Source organism: Balaenoptera ricei, chromosome 3, assembly GCF_028023285.1.
Source record: "Balaenoptera ricei isolate mBalRic1 chromosome 3, mBalRic1.hap2, whole genome shotgun sequence".
Classification (NCBI taxonomy): domain Eukaryota; kingdom Metazoa; phylum Chordata; class Mammalia; order Artiodactyla; family Balaenopteridae; genus Balaenoptera; species Balaenoptera ricei.
The window spans coordinates 182559827-182579134 of record NC_082641.1 but is presented as its reverse complement, the minus strand read 5'-3'; the positions used below and the strand labels follow the sequence as shown (position 1 = coordinate 182579134).

Genomic DNA, 19308 nt, shown 5'->3' with positions numbered 1-19308 from the left:
AGAACACATCACCCCGAGCTGAGCAGTTCAGGGGTGGGCTAGTGGGTGCTGTGGGCACCATCCGCCCCCCAAACACACACACAAGCAGTTTCCCAGCTGCTAGGAGCGTCGGTGGCTGAAGAGAGATGTCACCTATCCGTCGCGGAGGCTGCCGCGTCCCGGCCCAGCACCTGTGACCAACAGGGGACAGGGGTGAAGCTCCAGAGCTCCCCATGGGATCTACGGAGACTTTGTCATCTCTGCTCAGAGCCCTGCATCCTTCGCCGCCTGGCCGGTGGTGACCACAAGGGCCGTACCCACTCATTTTCCTATCTCAGCCTCTGTCTCGCAGTCTGTTTCGTGGGGACCTAGGCTCTGACGCAAAGCATGAGTCGTATTTTGAAAGATTTAAGAAACAAACAAAAGAAGTAACACCAGTTGAAAGTGTAACGTAAATAGGAAGAACTAAGCCCCGATACTGGTCCTATCAGGAGATGTAAACGAGCCAAACTCAGCGTGATCTCGGAGTGGGTCACAGGGCAAATCCCGACCCTAAGCTGTGAACCAGCATCAAACCCGAGAGTGAGAAGGTCACACGGAGTCTCCTCCGCCCGCACACCTGCCCCGTTTACCTGCGCCCTAGAAACTCCAGCCTGTAGGGACACAGAGCAAGTGAGCGGTTGCCAGGGCCCAGGTGGGAGAAAAGCCTGAATACAGAGCAGCCCCAGGGTTTTGGGCGGAGATGAAACTTGTGTATGTTGATTGCAGCGGTGGCTAGTTTACCTGCGTCAGTGCTGGTAAACCCGGAAAAGGTAGATTTTCCTGTCTGTTCCGTCTCAACAAAGCGGACCATGGATCGCATTGGTGACATGCAGTATACACGCTTCTTTATCGACTCATTAACTCTTGAAATAATGATTTAAGTGTAGGTAAAGTTACATTTTATTTCTTCAGGAGATGCGGTATGAAGTTTGTTTTTTCTCAGCTTGAAGAGGAACACTACAATGCGAGGAGGTCTTTGACAAGAGAACGAGCACGTTGTTTTGGACATTCAGCTGGTTTAAAGTTTTGGGCTTCCCTGGTGGCGCAGTGGTTGAGAATCCGCCTGCCAGTGCAGGGGACACGGGTTCGTGCCCCGGTCCGGGAGGATCCCACATGCCACGGAGCAAGTAGGCCCGTGAGCCACAATTACTGAGCCTGCGCGTCTGGAGCCTGTGCTCCACAACAAGAGAGGCCGTGATAGTGAGAGGCCCGCGCACCGCGATGAAGAGTGGCCCCCGCTCACCGCAACTGCAGAAAGCCCTCGCACAGAAACGAAGACCCAACACAGCCAAAAATAAATAAATAAATAAATAAATTTATAAAAAAGCAAAGTTTTGTTTTGTTTTGTCTTGCAAGGTCCCTAAGGTTGACCATCCCCCACTGGTGGACGTGCACTGTTCGCCAGCACTGCAGTCACCAAGGGTCTAAAGACGGAACCTCTAAGATTTCTAATCTGCACTGGTTTCCTCCTTCTGCTGAGGCAAATCACCACAAATCCAGTAACTAAAACAACACACCTTCGTTATCTGGGGGGGGCAGAAATCACGGTGTCAGCAGGGCCTCGCTCTCTCCCGAGGCCCCAGAGGAGACCGTGGGTCCTTTCAGGGTTGCATCCCTCCCTCTGCAAGCTGGAGCACAGCGGGTGGCTTTGGTGTCACACAATTTCCTCAGCCTCCCTCTTAGAAGGCTGTGTGGTGATATGGGACCCACCAGGGAATCCAAGATAACCTCCGTTATCTCAAAATCCTGGACCTCGTCTGCAGAGCCCCTGTGCCATCCAGAGTGCCAGGTCCACAGGTTTTAGGGGTTAGGACCCGGACGTCTTTGGGGCTGGTATTCAGCTGCCCCCTCGGTCCACCCTGCTGGGTGCAGGGCATTCTGCTTCTAGGACGGACTCCCGAATCATCGGGGCTGTGAATCTGCGTCGACCTGCTCCTGGCGTTCATCACAGCAGCCTCCAGCTGCCGGTTGTACCCCCAGAGCAACGGGGACAGAGCCGAGGATTCTGTCATCACTGGAAAAGCGTGCACTGTCATTGCCCTCCCCGCCCGCGACAAGCCTTCACTCAGCAGCGCCCACAGGCTCGAGCGAGCGAGGTCATCCATCCATCTGTCCGTGTGTATCACTGCATCATTAACCTTTTTCTTCTGAACCTCTGTCCAGGTCTGTACCTACAAATACTCAATAAATGTCCTTTAAGTTACTGAGTGAAGTAATGTCCTCAAAGAGTCTGGGAATAACTGGGTCTCAGATCGTGGCTCGGGACCTGATGCTTGCTGGGCTCTGAGAGATGTGAGGGGCTGTCAGCACATCACACCCTCAGGACCCAGCAATCAGTCCCCAAGTGGTCCAGCCGGAGCCAGAGATAAACGAGGCTTTCTCTAGGGTTGCAGAGACAGAAAAGATCTCTCTTCCACTGTGCTCAGCAGAATAAGAGCTCCCAAAGACACCCACGTCCTTCCTGGGCCCTGTGGATGTGTCGCCTCACAGGGCAGAGGGGACTTTGCAGCTGGGATTAAGTTAAGGCCCCTGAGATGGGGAGGACCCTGGATTCCCCGAGGGGCCCAGCGTCATCCCAGGGTCCTTATAAGAGGAAGGCGGGAGGGTCAGAGGCAGAGAGAGACGGGAGATGCTGCGCTGCTGGCTGTGAGGATGCAGGAGGGGCCGCGAGCCAGGGATGCGGCGCCTCTAGAAGCTGGAAAAGGCGGGAACCGCTGCTCCCCTGGAGCCTCCGGAAGGACCGGCCCTGCCCACACCTGGATTTAGCCCCGTGAGACCCGAGCCGGACTCCTGACCTCACGACTGTCAGAGAAACAGTCTGTGTGGTTTTCAGCCCCCGGTTCATGGTGAGTTGTCCCAGCCGCCACGGGAAACTCTTGGGGGGACTGTGGGTCTTTCACAAACTCTGTGACCCTCAGCCTCCACCTCAGCACAGGGGAGACACTGATAGTCCCCCCCGTTGGGTCACTGCAAAGATCATAATCACGCAACAGGCATTGGCTGGTTTATTATGGAGGTCACTGAGTTTGAGGTGCTGTGGACGCCCAGGATGCGGCTGGATAAGCAAGTTGGGACAGAAGAGGTTGAGAGGGAAAGGTCTGATGTGGGAGAGCGTGGAGTCTGCCATCCGAGGGGCTGGCGACGGCAGGGGAACGTAATTGGAGAAAAAGGGCTGCAGGATTGCAGGTTGGAAGCAAACATAAACATTATTATTACCGTCTCCTCCGGGCCCCCGCTGCCCTCCCGGCTCCAGGCCAAAGCGCTCAGAGCCACACACAGGGTCAGGTTGCACTTGGGTTTTACTGGGAACAGGCTGAGGGGCCAGGCCTGGGCTGCTCATACTTTTTTGGTGACGCTCTTGGGGGTGGCAAGCTCGTACAGGCGAGGGGACGCACGAGCCACCAGGGAGGCTGGAGAGACGCGGTAGGGGTTGTAGCCCTCGCTCAGGTCCCTCCGCACTTTGGGTTTGGCCAGGGAGACGATGCGCGGACTGGCCACCGCCTTCCTGGTGACCTCCAGCACCTCCCAGCGCGGGTCTCGGTCAGGAACACACTTGTCCGACTGGGCCTTGGGCACTGGAGAGGGCGGGAGAGGGGGGTGGCGTCAGGAGCCGGAGCCTGAAGCATGCGGCCACACACACCCCCGCCCCGCGGAGATCAGCCTTCTGGGTCAGAGCTCCCAAGTTTAATGGCCTGTCTGTCAACAGACGATGGATAAACAAACATGTCCCTCCACACATGGGAGCATCACTCAGCCGTGAAAAGGGGTGAAGCCCTGACACTCGCTACCACATGGATGGACCTTGAGGACACGATGCTCAGTGAGAGAAGCCAGACACAGAAGGACACACAGTGTGTGATTCCATTGATGGGAAACGTCCAGAACAGGCAGATCCGCAGACACCGAGAGTGGGTTCCTGGTTGTCAGGGGCTGGGGGAGGGGATGGGGGTGACTGCTGATGGGGACAGGGCTTCACTTTTTGGGGGATGGAACGTTCTAAAATTGACTGTGTGGGACATAGAGAATAGACTTGTAGTTGCCAAGGGGGAGGGGTATGGGGGAGGGATGGATTGGAAGTTTGGGATTAGCAGATGCAAACTATTATATATGGGATGGATAAACAACAAGGTCTTACTATATAGCACAGGGAACTATATTCAGTATCCTGTGACAAACCATAATGGAAAAGAATATGAAAAAGAATATATATATGTGTATAACTGAGTCATTTGGTGTACAGCAGAAATTAACATTGTAAATCAGTTATACTTCAATAAAAAATAAATTTAAAAAATAATATACAATTTTTTAAATGACATAAATAATATAAAATAAAATTGATTGTGGTGGTGGTTGCACAGCTCTGTGAACGTACTGGAAAGTACTGAATTGTGCACTGTGAAAGGGTGAACTGTAAAGAAAAAATATTTCAAATGGCCATGGGTACCAGATGGGGGACTCAGAGGGAGCAGAAAAAGGTGCCCTGGAGGCTGGGGGTGAGGAGGGGGCTCAGGCAGCCCCCGCTGCCCCTGTACCTGCAGCCCCAGCTGGGCCCTCTCCACAGGGTCCCACCAGCCACATGTGACCAGTACCCGATATGGGCTAGACTTTTATCCTTTTTAATTTTAATAAAATCTGTTAATTGATTTAAATCAATGGATGGATTGACTTTCATTCCATTTTAGTCGTGGACAGACTGCTCTCAGAACAGACCTGTGGCTCAGCCAGGCCCCCTCCGTTCACCTGCCGGGACCCCCGGCCCTTCTCCTGCTCAGCCCCCCTCGCCACCTCTCCGCCACCCCTTCCTCCACAGCGGGAGCCACGGGGCATGGCCTGCGTGGGGACCAGGAGAGAGGTGACCACTGGTGGCCACTGGTGACCACTGCCTTAACTTTGGGCCCCTCGGTTTTGAGGGCTGCCTTTCCAAACCCCTCTTTGCTCCAACACCCTGCAATCACAAAAGGGCCCTCCCCCTACTCAGCAGACAACCCACAGTTCGGGGGAGAGACCTTCAGTGAAAAGAAGGGGTGCCCTTCCACCAGCCTCAGGCTGGACTACAACTCCTGGGCAGGTGACATGTGCTGGGGCCCCCAAAAGGGAGAGGCTGGGGGACCTCGGGAGGACCTGCCTAGAGCCCACCTTTCTGGGAGTCCTCAGGGAGACTCATGGGCATTCCCTTTGTTGTAACATCTGGGCTCCGAAAATCTGCTGGTCACAGCCTGAGAGTGTGACTGGTCCACGGCCACACGGCACCCACAAATGCAAAATGGCATGGACCAGTGCCCACCCCACGTGGCCCCTGCACTGCATGCGTCCTCACTTCACTTCTTAAATGCTGGTCACAACCATCAGTGGGTGGAAGTCTGCGGTTTGAAAAACACAGCCCTACACCAGTTTTATCCATACACACACGGATGTGCATTGATATGTGCTCCTGAAGCCTGGATGAATATACACACGTGTGTATGTACAAATGTACGTGTGCTTATATTCCAGACGTGTGTGTTCATGCATATGTGTGTGAGACAGGATGGTTTGAGAGAGAAATGCGTGTGTATTTGTGTTTCTGTTCATTTAACCAGTCGTAACAAATTCAACAAATACTTTAACAAATATTAAGGGAACAGACGAATGAATGAATAAACAAACAAACAAAAGATCCCACAAGCAAGCTCGAAAGAAAAAAGACTGGGAAGAAGTTATTTTGCAACGTGCTTGACATAGGGTTAGTGATCATCTTATATAAAGAGCTGCTGCAAATCAATACCCGCCTCCTCCGCAAAAAAAAAAAAACAGGAAATAGGAAACGGAGAAAATGACACAGCAGATTATACCAAAACAGCCAATCAAGCTCTCTGGTGACCACATGCCAGGAGCCAGGGATACACAGTGAATTTTCCTACGCCTCTGACTACCTTTGGGTGGCAAGATTCTTTTCTTCATGCTCTTCTCCACTTTTCAAACTCTCCACAATTAGTGCATATTACTTTTGTTGTGGGGGAACCAGGTATGTCCTTTGTTTTAAAGGACAGGAAGAGGCCCAGAATGGAGCCCACGTTTCTGCAGAGCTGGAACTCCTGGCTCGGGGTCTCTTCCCTCCACCGTCATTGAACTGCCCCGGAGCCCGAGGGGAGGGCGGCCTCACTGAGGCTGCCGGCTCTGGAGGGGCCCCAGCAGCCGAAGCCGCGACAGTCCTGGGGACTGCGGGCCGGACCAGAGGGCAGACAGCAGAAGCAAGAAGAACTACAATCCTGCAGCCTGTGGAACAAAAACCACATTCACAGAAAGATAGACAAGATGAAAAGGCAGAGGGCTATGTACCAGATGAAGGAACAAGATAAAACCCCAGAAAAACAACTAAATGGAGTGGAGATTAGCAACCTTCCAGAAAAAGAATTCAGAATAATGATAGTGAAGATGATCCAGGACCTCGGAAAAAGAATGGAGGCAGGGTTTCCCTGGTGGCGCAGTGGTTGAGAATCTGCCTGCCAATGCAGGGGACACAGGTTTGAGCCCTGGTCTGGGAAGATCCCACATGCCGCGGAGCGACTAGGCCCGTGTGCCACAATTACGGAGCCTGTGCGTCTGGAGCCTGTGCTCTGCAACAAGAGAGGCCGCAATAGTGAGAGGCCCGCGCATCGCGCTGAAGAGTGGCCCCCACTTGCCGCAACTAGAGGAAGCCCTCGCACAGAAACGAAGACCCAACACAGCCAGAAATAAATTAATTAATTAAATTAAAAAAAAAAAAAGAATGGAGGCAAAGATCGAGAAGACGCAAGAAATGTTTAACAAAGACCTGGAAGAATTAAAGAACAAACAAACAGAGATGAACAATACAATAAGTGAGATGAAAACTACACTAGAAGGAATCAATAGCTCAGAATAACTGAGGCAGAAGAACGGATAAGTGACCTGGAAGACAGAATGGTGGAATTCACTGCTGCGGAACGGAATAAAGAAAAAGGAGTGAAAAGAAATGAAGACAGCCTAAGATACCTCTGGGACAACATTAAATGCAACAACATTCGCATTATAGGGGTCCCAGAAGGAGAAGAGAGAGAGAAAGGGCCAGAGAAAATATTTGAAGAGATTATAGTCGAAAACTTCCCTAACATGGGAAAGGAAATAGCCACCCAAGTCCAGGAAGCGCAGAGAGTCCCATACAGGATAAACCCAAGGAGAAACACGCCGAGACACATAGTAATCAAATTGGCAAAAATTAAAGACAAAGAAAAATTATTGAAAGCAGCAAGGGAAAAACGACAAATAACATACAAGGGAACTCCCATAAGGTTAACAGCTGATTTCTCAGCAGAAACTCTACAAGCCAGAAGGGAGTGGCATGATATACTTAAAGTGATGAAAGGGAAGAACCTACAATCAAGATTACTCTACCCGGCAAGGATCTCATTCAGATTTGATGGAGAAATCAAAAGTTTTACAGACAAGCAAAAGCTAAGAGAATTCAGCACCACCAAACCAGCTCTACAACAAATGCTAAAGGAACTTCTCTAAGTGGGAAACACAAGAGAAGAAAAGGACCTACAAAAACAAACCCAAAACAATTATGAAAATGGTCATAGGAACATACATATTGATAATTACCTTAACCGTGAATGGATTAAATGCTCCAACCAAAAGACACAGGCTTGCTGAATGGATACAAAAACATGACCCATATATATGCTGTCTACAAGAGACCCACTTCAGACCTAGGGACACATACAGACTGAAAGTGAGGGGATGGAAAAAGATATTCCATGCAAATGGAAATCAAAAGAAAGCTGGAGTAGCAATACTCATATCAGATAAAATAGACTTTAAAATAAAGAATGTTACAAGAGACAAGGAAGGACACTACATAATGATCAAGGGATCAATCCAAGAAGAAGATATAACAATTATAAATATATATGCACCCAACATAGGGGCACCTCAATACATAAGGCAACTGCTAACAGCTCTAAAAGAGGAAATCGACAGTAACACAATAATAGTGGGGGACTTTAACACCTCACTTACACCAATGGACAGATCACCCAAAATGAAAATAAATAAGGAAACAGAAGCTTTCAATGACACAATAGACCAGATAGATTTAATTGATATTTATAGGACATTCCATCCAAAAACAGCAGATTACACTTTCTTCTCAAGTGCGCACGGAACATTCTCCAGGATAGATCACATCTTGGGTCACAAATCAAGCCTCAGTAAATTTAAGAAAATTGAAATCATATCAAGCATCTTTTCTGACCACAATGCTATGAGATTAGAAATCAATTACAGGGGAAAAAAACGTAAAAAACACAAACACATGGAGGCTAAACAATACGTTACTAAATAACCAAGAGATCACTGAAGAAATCAAAGAGGAAATCAAAAAATACCTAGAGACAAATGACAATGAAAACACGACGATCCAAAACCTATGGAATGCAGCAAAAGCAGTTCTAAGAGGGAAGTTTATAGCTATACAAGCCTACCTCAAGAAACAAGAAAAAGCTCAAGTAAACAATCTAACCTTACACTTAAAGAAACTAGAGAAAGAAGAACAAACAAAACCCAAAATTAGCAGAAGGAAAGAAATCATGAAGATAGAGCAGAAATAAATGAAATAGAAACAAAGAAAACAATGGCAAAGATCAGTAAAACTAAAAGCTGGTTCTTTGAGAAGATAAACAAAATTGATAAACCATTAGCCAGACTCATCAAGAAAAAGAGGGAGAGGACTCAAATCAATGAAATTAGAAGTGAAAAAGGAGAAGTTACAACAGACACCACAGAAATACAAAGCATCCTAAGAGACTACTACAAGCAACTCTATGCCAATAAAATGGACAACCTGGAAGAAACAGACAAATTCTTAGAAAGGTATAACCTTCCAAGACTGAGCCAGGAAGAAATAGAAAATATGAACAGACCAATCACAAGGAATGAAATTGAAACTGTGATTAAAAATCTGCCAACAAACAAAAGTCCAGGACCAGATGGCTTCACAGGTGAATTCTATCAAACATTTAGAGAAGAGCTAACACCCATCCTTCTCAAACTCTTCCAAAAAATTGCAGAGGAAGGAACACTCCCAAAATCATTCTGTGAGGCCACCATCACTCTGATACCAAAACCAGACAAAGATACTACAAAAAAAGAAAATTACAGACCAATATCACTGATGAATATAGATGCAAAAATCCCAAGAAAATACTAGCAAACAGAATCCAACAACACTTTAGAAGGGTCATACACCATGATCAAGTGGGATTTATCCCAGGGATGCAAGGATTCTTCAATATATGCAAATCAATCAATGTGATGCACCATATTAACAAATTGAAGAATAAAAACCATATGATCATCTCAATAGATGCAGAAAAAGCTGTTGACAAAATTCAACACCCATTTATGATAAAAACTCTCTAGAAAGTGGGCATAGAGGGAACCTACCTCAACGTAATAAAGGCCATATAAGACAAACCCACAGCAAACAGCATTCTCAATGGTGAAAAACTGAAAGCGTTTCCTCTAAGATCAGGAACAAGACGAGGATGTCCACTCTCACCACTATTATTCAACATAGTTTTGGAAGTCCTAGCCACGGCAATCAGAGAAGAAAAAGAAATAAAAGGAATACAAATTGGAAAAGAAGAAGTAAAACTGTCACTGTTTGCAGATGACATGATACTATACATAGAGAATCCTAAATATGCCACCAGAAAACTACTAGAGCTAATCAATGAATTTGGTAAAGTTGCAGGATACAAAATTAATGCACAGAAATCTCTTGCATTCCTATACACTAATGATGAAAAATCTGAAAGAGAAATTAAGGAAACACTCCCATTTACCATTGCAACAAAAAGAATAAAATACCTAGGAATAAACCTACCTAGGGAGACAAAAGACCTGTATGCAGAAAACTATAAGACACTGATGAAAGAAATTAAAGATGATACCAACAGGTGGAGAGATATACCATGTTCTTGGATTGGAAGAATCAACATTGTGAAAATGACTATACTACCCAAAGCAATCTACAGATTCAATGCAATCCCTATCAAATTACCAATGGCATTTTTTATGGAACTAGAACAAAAAATCTTAAAATTTGTATGGAGACACAAAAGACACCGAATAGCCAAAGCAGTCTTGAGGGGAAAAAAACGGAGCTGGAGGAATCAGACTCCCTGACTTCAGACTATGCTACAAAGCTACAGTAATCAAGACAATATGGTACTGGCACAAAAACAGAAACATAGATCAATGGAACAAGATAGAAAGCCCAGAGATAAACCCACGCACCTATGGTCAACTAATCTATGACAAAGGAGGCAAGGATATACAATGGAGAAAAGACAGTCTCTTCAATAAGTGGTGCTGGGAAAACTGGACAGCTACATGTAAAAGAATGAAATTAGAACAGTCCCTAACACCATACACAAAAATAAACTCAAAATGGATTAGAGACCTAAATGTAAGACCGGATACTGTAAAACTCTTAGAGGAAAACATAGGAAGAACACTCTTTGACATAAATCACAGCAAGATCTTTTTTGATCCACCTCCTAGAGTAATGGAAATGAAAACAAAAATAAACAAATGGGACCTAATGAAACTTCAAAGCTTTTGCACAGCAAAGGAAACCATAAACAAGACGAAAAGACAACCCTCAGAATGGGAGAAAATATTTGCAAACAAATCAACGGACAAAGGATTAATCTCCAAAATATATAAACAGCTCATGAAGCTCAATATTAAAGAAACAAACACCCCAATCCAAAAATGGGTAGAAGACCTAAATAGACATTTCTCCAAAGAAGACATACAGATGGCCAAGAAGCACATGAAAAGCTGCTCAACATCACTAATTATTAGAGAAATGCAAATCAAAACTACAATGAGGTATCACCTCACACCAGTTAGAATGGGCATCATCAGAAAATCAACAAACAACAAATGCTGGAGAGGGTGTGGAGAAAAGGGAACCCTCTTGCACTGTTGGTGGGAATGTAAATTGATACAGCCACTATGGAGAACAGTATGGAGGTTCCTTAAAAAACTAAAAATAGAACTACCATATGACCCAGCAATCCCACTACTGGGCATATACCCAGAGAAAACCATAATTCAAAAAGACGCATACACCCCAATGTTCACTGCAGCACTATTTACAATAGCCAGGTCATGGAAGCAACCTAAATGCCCATCAACAGACGAATGGATAAAGAAGTTGTGGTACCTGTATACAATGGAATATTACTCGGCCATAAAAAGGAATGAAATTGGGTCACTTGTTGAGACGTGGATGGATCTAGAGACTGTCATACAGAGTGAAGTAGGTCAGAAAGAGAAAAACAAATATCGTATATTAACACATGTATGTGGAACCTAGAAAAATGGTACAGATGAACCGGTTTGCAGGGCAGAAGTTGAGACATAGATGTAGAGAACAAACGTACGGACACCAAGGGGGGAAAGCCGCGGGGGGGTGGGGGTGGTGGTGTGCTGAATTGGGCGATTGGGATTGACATGTATACACTGATGTGTATAAAATGGATGACTAATAAGAACCTGCTGTATAAAAAAAAAAATTAAATAAAGGACAGGAAGAGAGTCAGGCCAACACCATGTAAAGAGCCCTTTTGCCCCAGCTTGGCTCTTTCGGCCCTGGCCCTGCACCCCAAGTTTCCCTTCTGCACCCACTTGCTGTGCTGAGAGACCCACAAACCGCCCCGCACCCAGAGGGAGCAATTCTCTCTGCCAGCCCCCAGGGAGCCCATGCAGGCCACAGATGAACTGCCCACAGGGATTCGGACAGCTGGTCTGCAGTGCAGGTGGAGCTAGGGAAGCACAAAACTGGCAGAAGCAGGTCCAAGTCGACTGGCTGCCCCCGCCCGCATCCAGTGGGGAAGGACGCTTCATAAGATGTCGAGTCCCCGGGGACCTGCTTACTGGCCAGGTGAAGGAGGCGGTTATAGTCTGACACGTGTGGCTTAGGTTTTGGCATGGGGTCCCACTCTTCCAGCAGGGTGGCTGGAGCCCTGGGCTTTGCCAGCTGGATGATCCTCGGACTGGGGGTGGCCATCTGGGCTGCCCTGGACACTTGGGACACCTAGAAACAGAATTAGAGGGGAAAGAGTAAAGCAGCCCATGATTCCTCATGGCCCCTGGATCAGAAAGACCCTGAAGGCAACACTGAAAGACAAAAGACTGACTGGGAAGAAGTTAGTTTGCAGTGTGTTCAGCAAAGGATTAGTAGTAGCCATCATAAATAAAGAGCTTCCCTAAATCAATAACATGAAAAATCAATAGGAAACTGAGCTAATCGTGCAGGAAAGTAAACCCAAAGGATCAATAATCCTCTCTGTGCACCAGGGAAATGTAAATTAAAACAGCAAAATATCACTCCATGCCAACAAATTTGGCAAAAGTGAAAAGGTCTGGCGTTATCAAGCCCTGGCAGGAAGGTGGGAGGAGAGAGATCCCGATACATGGCTGGTAGGAGGGTGAATTGTACAAGCACTTGGTGTGCGTATAACATTTAATGTTTTACAGAAGCTCTCTGTTGGGTGCACTTTGGGTAGGAGACTGCCCAGAGGCAGAGGATTGGCTGTAATGTCCTCTAGGGAGACTGAAAGATGAGTCCCTTTCCTCCTGAAAGTGTCCTGCTGAGAAATCACAGACACTACTCTCGTCAAAGACATCCTGGCGCTTACAATTTCACGCCCCTCTCAACCACCCCTTCCATCCCCTCTCCTTTCTTCCCCTCCTTCTCTGCCCACCACGACGGCCCCCACAGCCCAGGTCACCAGATGAGGCAGGTGAGTCAGCCTGCGGTCTTGCCCTCAAGGGGCCCCCCGTCTGCAGGGGTGACAGGCAGGGAAACAGTCACTTATCCATGCATTCGAAGAATATTGACAACCGCTTCGTGCCCTGCACGGGGCAAGGCCAGCTCTGCTGTAAGGCCACAGCAGACACGGACACATGTCCTCGGGGAGCTCACATTTGAGGGAGGGATGATAGCCCATCCAGAGCACACGTGAAAGGGGCTGGGAAGGAGCAAGAAGGGGTGTCGGATGGGGGCCCCACCAGGCTGGGCAGGAACATGCCCAGCTGCACATGCCAAGGCCCAGGGGCTTGTTGAGGGACCCGCATTAAGTCCAACAGGGGGCACGTGGGGTAGTAGGGATGGAGAAGGCCCCGTCCTGCTGGCTTTCCCGGGGCACTGGGGAGCCACAGAGGGTGCTGGAGCGCAGAAGGACTCAAAGGCTAAACTGGCAAAGGCAAGGCAGGGTCCGGGAAAACAGCAGGTACGTCTCCAGGTAAGAGGTGGGGCCAGACCCTCCTCCGGATCCTGATCCAACCAAACTGACTGCTGAAGCCTTTTTTTGAGACAACTGGGGAAACGGAACATGGACTGGGTATTTGGACACTAAAGTATTATTGTTAAATTCTTTCAGTGGGATCTTTGTTGTTAGGGGTTTTAAAACTACCCTCACCTGTTAGAAATCCATATGAAGAGTTTCTGGGAGAAGCAGTGTGTTGTCTGCATTTAGTTGTAAGAGTGTTCAAGTTGGGGTTCTGTCAAACAACCACATGAAAAGACACGGATCCAACGCACATTAAACCACAAGGCCGTCCCACCGCACACCTGTCAGGGCGGCCGGCCGTAAAGAAATAAACGGACAAACCAGCAAACGGACACACGGTGCCAGACGGGGCGGCCACTGTGGGAGCAGGTGGTCAGTCTCTGATAAAGTCGGACAGGCCTCCTGGCCAGGACCCCGCTTCTGGGTGTTGACCCTGGAGATACGGCGACGTATCCCACAGAGACCCAGATGCTCACGGCAGCCGTGTGTGCAGGAACCAAAACCCAGAAACAAGCGCGTGTCCTTCGGTGGGTGCGAGATGCCCCCATGGCGGCCCCTCCCAGGGGAGCACGACTCCATGCTGCTGGCCAGGCCGGGCACCGTGCAGGTGCCGGAGGGTAGCTGTGGGCCGCCGGGGCGGAGTCGGGCCTGAGCCGGGGGCGGTGGGGGGGGGGGCCGGGGGGTGGAGCCTCAACTGGAGGAGCGCAAAGGACCAGATTGAGAATGGACTGAACTCCGCTGTCACCTCTGAACGGCGGTTGTCCCGCCCCCGTGGGAGCAGACAGCTCCGGCTCCCCTCTGAGCTGACAGGCAGGGGAGGGTGGTCCCTGCGCTGCCTTCAAGGCCCAGGGGAGGAAAGTAAAGCCTTTTCTTGAACAAACCCCGGTGACTCCCGATGGTTCAGGGAAGCAGTCACACACCTGTTGCCTCTGGTCCTTCCGGACCCGCTGAGCCCCCGGGGGGAGCTGGGGAGCTCCAGGGGGAGAAGGGCACCCACCTCAGACATGTGTATGCTCCAGATGTTATTCCGGACCTTCGGGGTGGCCAGTTCCCGCAGGCGGCTGGACGCTCGGTACTCCAAGGTGGACCGGGGAATGGGCCAGATGGGGGTGGTCCTAAGGGAGAGCCAGGCCTGAGACCCTAACCCGCCACCCGGGGCTACGTCTGTGTGCTTGTGTGTGTACGACTCCTCTCTGACTCTGGGGCTCAGGGAGAGCCTGGTGCAGTGCAGGGTTTTCAAAATACCTCAAAATACCTCCAAGAGGGGCTCCTAAAAGAATCCCTAACAGAGCCCCCCCTATTCCCAAGGATGGAGCAACCCTCTCCCTGGTAGTCTCCTCCCAGCCGTCTCCCCTACTCCCACCATCAGGCTGGGGGCAGGAGGTGGATCAAAGGGATGAAAGTCAGCCCTGCCGCCACCCCACCTCCTAAAACCGGGTCTCAGCTCTGCCTCTGCCCCAGAAACAGCCGTATCTCATTGATCCGAGGCAGACTCTTATCTTCACATCTCTGAGGCTGGAATGTAGTGGATAAACACTGTCAGCCCGACCAGAAGGCCCGGGGCCATCCACGATGGGCTGTGCTCCACGGAGCTGTTTACACAGAGGTCACCCCGGATTACAGGTCACACAGAGGTCACCCCCCAGATTACAGATCACACAGAGGTCATTCCAGATTACAGATCACACAGAGGTCACCCCCCAGATTACAGATCACACAGAGGTCATTCCAGATTACAGATCACACAGAGGTCATTCCAGATTACAGATCACACAGAGGTCACCTCCCAGATTACAGGTCACACAGAGGTCACCCCAGATTACAGATCACACAGAGGTCATTCCAGATTACAGATCACAGAGGTCACCCCCCAGATTACAGGTCACACAGAGGTCACCCCAGATTACAGGTCACACAGAGGTCATTCCAGATTACAGATCACACAGAGGTCACCCCCCAGATTACAGATCACACAGAGGTCACCCCAGATTACAGATCACACAGAGGTCATTCCAGATTACAGATCACACAGAGGTCACCCCAGATTACAGGTCACACAGAGGTGCCTGCAGATTACGCTCCAACCAGCATTAGGGTGAGAAGTTGTGGTCACAATGACGGCCACCGAAACGGTGGCTGGAGCCTGTCAACATGGGTGAGTGGGACTCTCGGGCATGTTTTCCTTTCCACACGTGCGTGAGATAGGAAACCAGTCTGTGTCTAATAACACCGGACCCCACGTCAGCAAGCGTGGAAGCCGCAAGAACTGAGACAGAGTCGTGCCAGGAGGCAGGCGCCTAAAACCATCAGTCTCACAACCGCCAGCTGCCCAGAGCGACACCAGCACCTGCCCTGCAGCCCTGAGAGCCTCCTGCGTCCTGTCTGGGGAGCTGAGCTTCAAAGGCTCAGTGTCTGGCCGGCGTGAATGGGTCTCCTGGTCCCAGGGACCTGGGCCCTCTCCTGCAAGCCCCGACGGAAAGGGGTCCCTGCCCGGCCGCCCCCTACCTGTTGTTGTTGTAATACTCCAAGTAGAACCTCTTAGGTCGGGCCAGCTCCTCCAACCGGCGGGACACCTCTGCACAAAAGGGGAAACAGCTCCCTGGAAACCCGCCCCTCCCCGCGGGCTTCCTTCCTCCTGCATCCAGCTTCACACAAGGGACAGCTCGCACCAGACACCCTCACCTGGGGACCGCGGGGCACACAGGGGTGGGGGGAACGGGGGCTCAGGCTCCTCTGCAGGACGGGCCTGGGCTCCGGGGGCCTCCGTGCTCACTGCAGGGGATTCTAAATCCAAGAGAGAACTCGCCCTGAGCGGCTCTCCAGAAATGAGTTTTCTTGAAATGTTTTATTCAAAGGGATCAGCGGCTCTGGGAAGGAAAGGGGTCTTTTGTGAAGTTACTACCGACCCCACTTTGACTGAGGTGCAAACTGTGATTTCCCCTGGAGAGCTTGCCCCCCACCCCTCCCCCGCCAGGACCAGCCTCCAGCTTGGGGACAGACTCCAGAGAGGAGACCCCTGGAAGACTGGGGGTGGGGGCGCTCCTGGGAGATGGGGGAGGGGCAGTCCCGCAGGGACCCCTGGGAGGGTTGGGGCTGGGAGGCCCCTCGGTCTCCCCAAACAGAGCCAGGTGCAGGTCACGGTGAGATGGGGGTGACCCGGCCGCAGGCGCCTGGCCAGCCCCCCTCCCCCTGATGCCCCCCCCCCCCGCCCCGCGGAGAAGGCGTTAGGGTTAGGGTCAGGGTTAGGCGGGTCAACCTACCGGGCACCGTGATGGTGAGGGTGGTATCCTCAAGAAACCTCTCTGTCCAGTACACAGATGGCCTGGAACACACCCAGTGGGGCTCAGCGTGAGGGAAGCCAGGGCCCCGGCGGTCTGCGCCCCATTCAGCAGCAAAACTCAGAGCACCCCATAAACACAGATAGCGGGGAGAGGGGCAGCTGGAGGGGGAGGAAGGGAGAGCTTCCAGGTGGGAAGAAAGGAGAGAGTAAGTAGATGGGCAGCAGAGGCAGGTCAGAGACGGACACGGGAGAAAAGTCTTAGAGGCACGGGGAGTGTAGGTTATTCTGAGCAAGGCTGGTGTTCAGAGAAGGAGGGAGCTGGAAAAAAAGAGGCGCAACTGAGAAGCGGCCCGGCGTCTAGGAGCAGACCCATCTCAAGCCGGGGACTGGGGTCCAGAGCTCCAGGTAGAGCTGGGAATCCTGGGGCGGGGCCCCCAGTGCAGAGTCCTTCCCCCAACCCTGTCCCAGGAGAGGAAGGGTGGTTCGGTGAGGGCCCCCTTCCCGATGATGTGGGCAGCGGGGGCGGGGTGGGGCGGGACTCACCAGTAGACACAGAACTGCAGGTTCCTCATGCGGGGGGAGATCCAGGCGTAACCCCTGCAGCAACACCCCATCCTGCGAGAGACAGGCCCCCGCCCGCCTCTGCGCTGGGCTCCGCTGGTCCGGCTGGTACCCAGAGGCTGCCGAGGGCACCGTGTCCCCTCTCAGACCCCCCCATCCAGGCCACCCGACACCTCACCTGTCTTTCAAGACTTGCCAGTTGGTCTTGGGTTTCGCCAACTCAAACAGCCGCCTCTTCCTCCTCCTCTCCCAGCCCACGGAGGTGCCGGGGGTCCTCTGGGAGATGGACAGCCGGCTGAGGGAAGGTGGATGCTGAGGCCAGAGCCCTTGCTCCCCCGGCGGGGTAGAACCATCCTTGTGTTCTCGCCCCACCCTCTGGAGGAGAGCCCTGGCACCACAAAGACCTGATCTGAAATCCTAGCTTTGCCACCAGCCAGTGCCCTGGGTTCCCTCCTTTGTGAAATGGAACAGAGACCTGCTCCCGCCTGCAGGGCCACAGAGGGGCTGCTGAGTCATGGACAGTGCCCCCAGGAAGCCCCCAGAGCACCAAGACATGCAGTCTCCTCTCCCGGCTCAGACCCCTCCCCGAGCGCCGCCCTCTACACGGCACGCGTCCCCTGCCCCGCCGGCCACATCACACACCACACTGTGCGCTCATCACACGAGCTCCATCACTGTGCCGGGAGGGCAAAGGCCCCTCTGCAGTGCCTGAGGGGACGCATGCTTACCCAGCACCAGGAGGCGAGGGGTTCCAGCCGAGGAACCCATGAACACAATAGGGCACAGGGTCCCTCCCTACAGGGAGCACCCGTGTTTTTCCGGGTGTCCTCCTGGCCGCCAAAAGCGTTTCTGGCAATTTATGGTACTTGCAATGGTTTCAGCTTTGGGGGTTGGAAGATTTTCCCCCATTTCTTTTTCTTTCTGTTGGGATGGAGGGCTCACGACCTCTCAACTCTGCCACCTCCAAAGTTGGCATTTGCGTAGGGTTTTCCACGACGACTCACCTGCCACCTGGACAGGGGCTGTTTGCCGCCCTCCTCCTCAGAGCAGCGAGGTGCTGACAACTTCACCCCTAGAGTGAGCACCCAGGCCAGTGCAGCCACCCCCAGGGCCACTCCCGCCCACCCCAGCCTGGGCGCCCGCTCCTCCTGCCCACCTCATCTCAGGCACGCCCTCCTCCGCGTCTTTCTCCATAACCCTCTCCAGCCCCACGAGGGCCTCCTCCGGGTTCTGGGCGTCCACGAATTCTTCCCCAGTCACCTCCTCAGAGGAAGCTTCCTCCTCTTGGTCTTCCAATCCCAGGTCCCCATCGTCCAGACCCTGGTATTTGGGGTTCCTGGACCCTCGTTTCTCATACTTGGGGCCCTGGAGGCCCAGGGTGCCGTCATCCTGCCCCCTTTCTGGCTGGTCCTCGGCCTCCGACATGCGGTGGCTGTAGAGCGAGCTTTGCTGGTGGTCCCCCATGTGCTGGGCCCTTCCCAGCCCTGCAGCTTTGCTCCTGTTGTCTGTGGTCACCAGGCAACAGGAGCACGGCCCGCCCACATTCTCAGCCTACATTCCATGCCCAGAGCATCTGAGGCGGTGGGCACCCCTCGTGGGGCTGCCCACCCCTCCAACCTCAGCCCGCCCGCTCCCCTCCTGCCGCTCTGCTTTCCCGCTCCTTAAACATGCACCTACCCCAGGGCCTTTGCACTTGTCAGTGCCTCTGCCCGCACACGTCCTGGGGGCTCCTTCTCGGGAAGGCAGCCCCATTCCTGGGTCTCCCTGCATCTCGGCACTGGTTTGACTTCTCCATGGTGTTTGGCACAGCCTTGTAGCAAGTCGCCTTTCCAGGCCAGGGGCCGCGAGTGCCCCATTCACTGGTGTCCCGGGGCCTGGGAGGGCTCTCGGGGAAGGGCTGCTGAGTGAGCACTTACCCTGGGAACAGGGCTCGGTGCTGGGGCACACACCCAGCTCCACCCTACGTTTCTTCTTAGTAAAGGACCTGTTTGTGTTCAGATGGGGGAGTCGGTGCTGGGGGTGACAGTTCACCAGGGGTCCCACCTCCTCCCCAGGACTGGCTCAGGAATGGGACCT

At 51.7% G+C, this 19308-nt stretch overlaps 1 protein-coding gene across 1 annotated transcript; it reads right to left on the bottom strand.

Annotated features, from left to right (window-relative positions):
• Nucleotides 1–128: 128 nt before the first annotated feature.
• SPMAP2 (sperm microtubule associated protein 2) lies at nt 129–19098 on the bottom strand. The gene is made up of 12 exons (XM_059919191.1): nt 18910–19098; nt 18389–18664; nt 17411–17527; nt 17215–17286; nt 16652–16713; nt 15897–15966; nt 14389–14506; nt 11974–12133; nt 3364–3596; nt 3008–3193; nt 612–632; nt 129–170 (listed from the first exon to the last, which is right to left on the bottom strand). Exons 1-12 carry the CDS (start codon nt 19086–19088, stop codon nt 129–131), a joined length of 1536 nt encoding a protein of 511 aa, XP_059775174.1. The 5' UTR covers nt 19089–19098.
• Nucleotides 19099–19308: the final 210 nt, after the last annotated feature.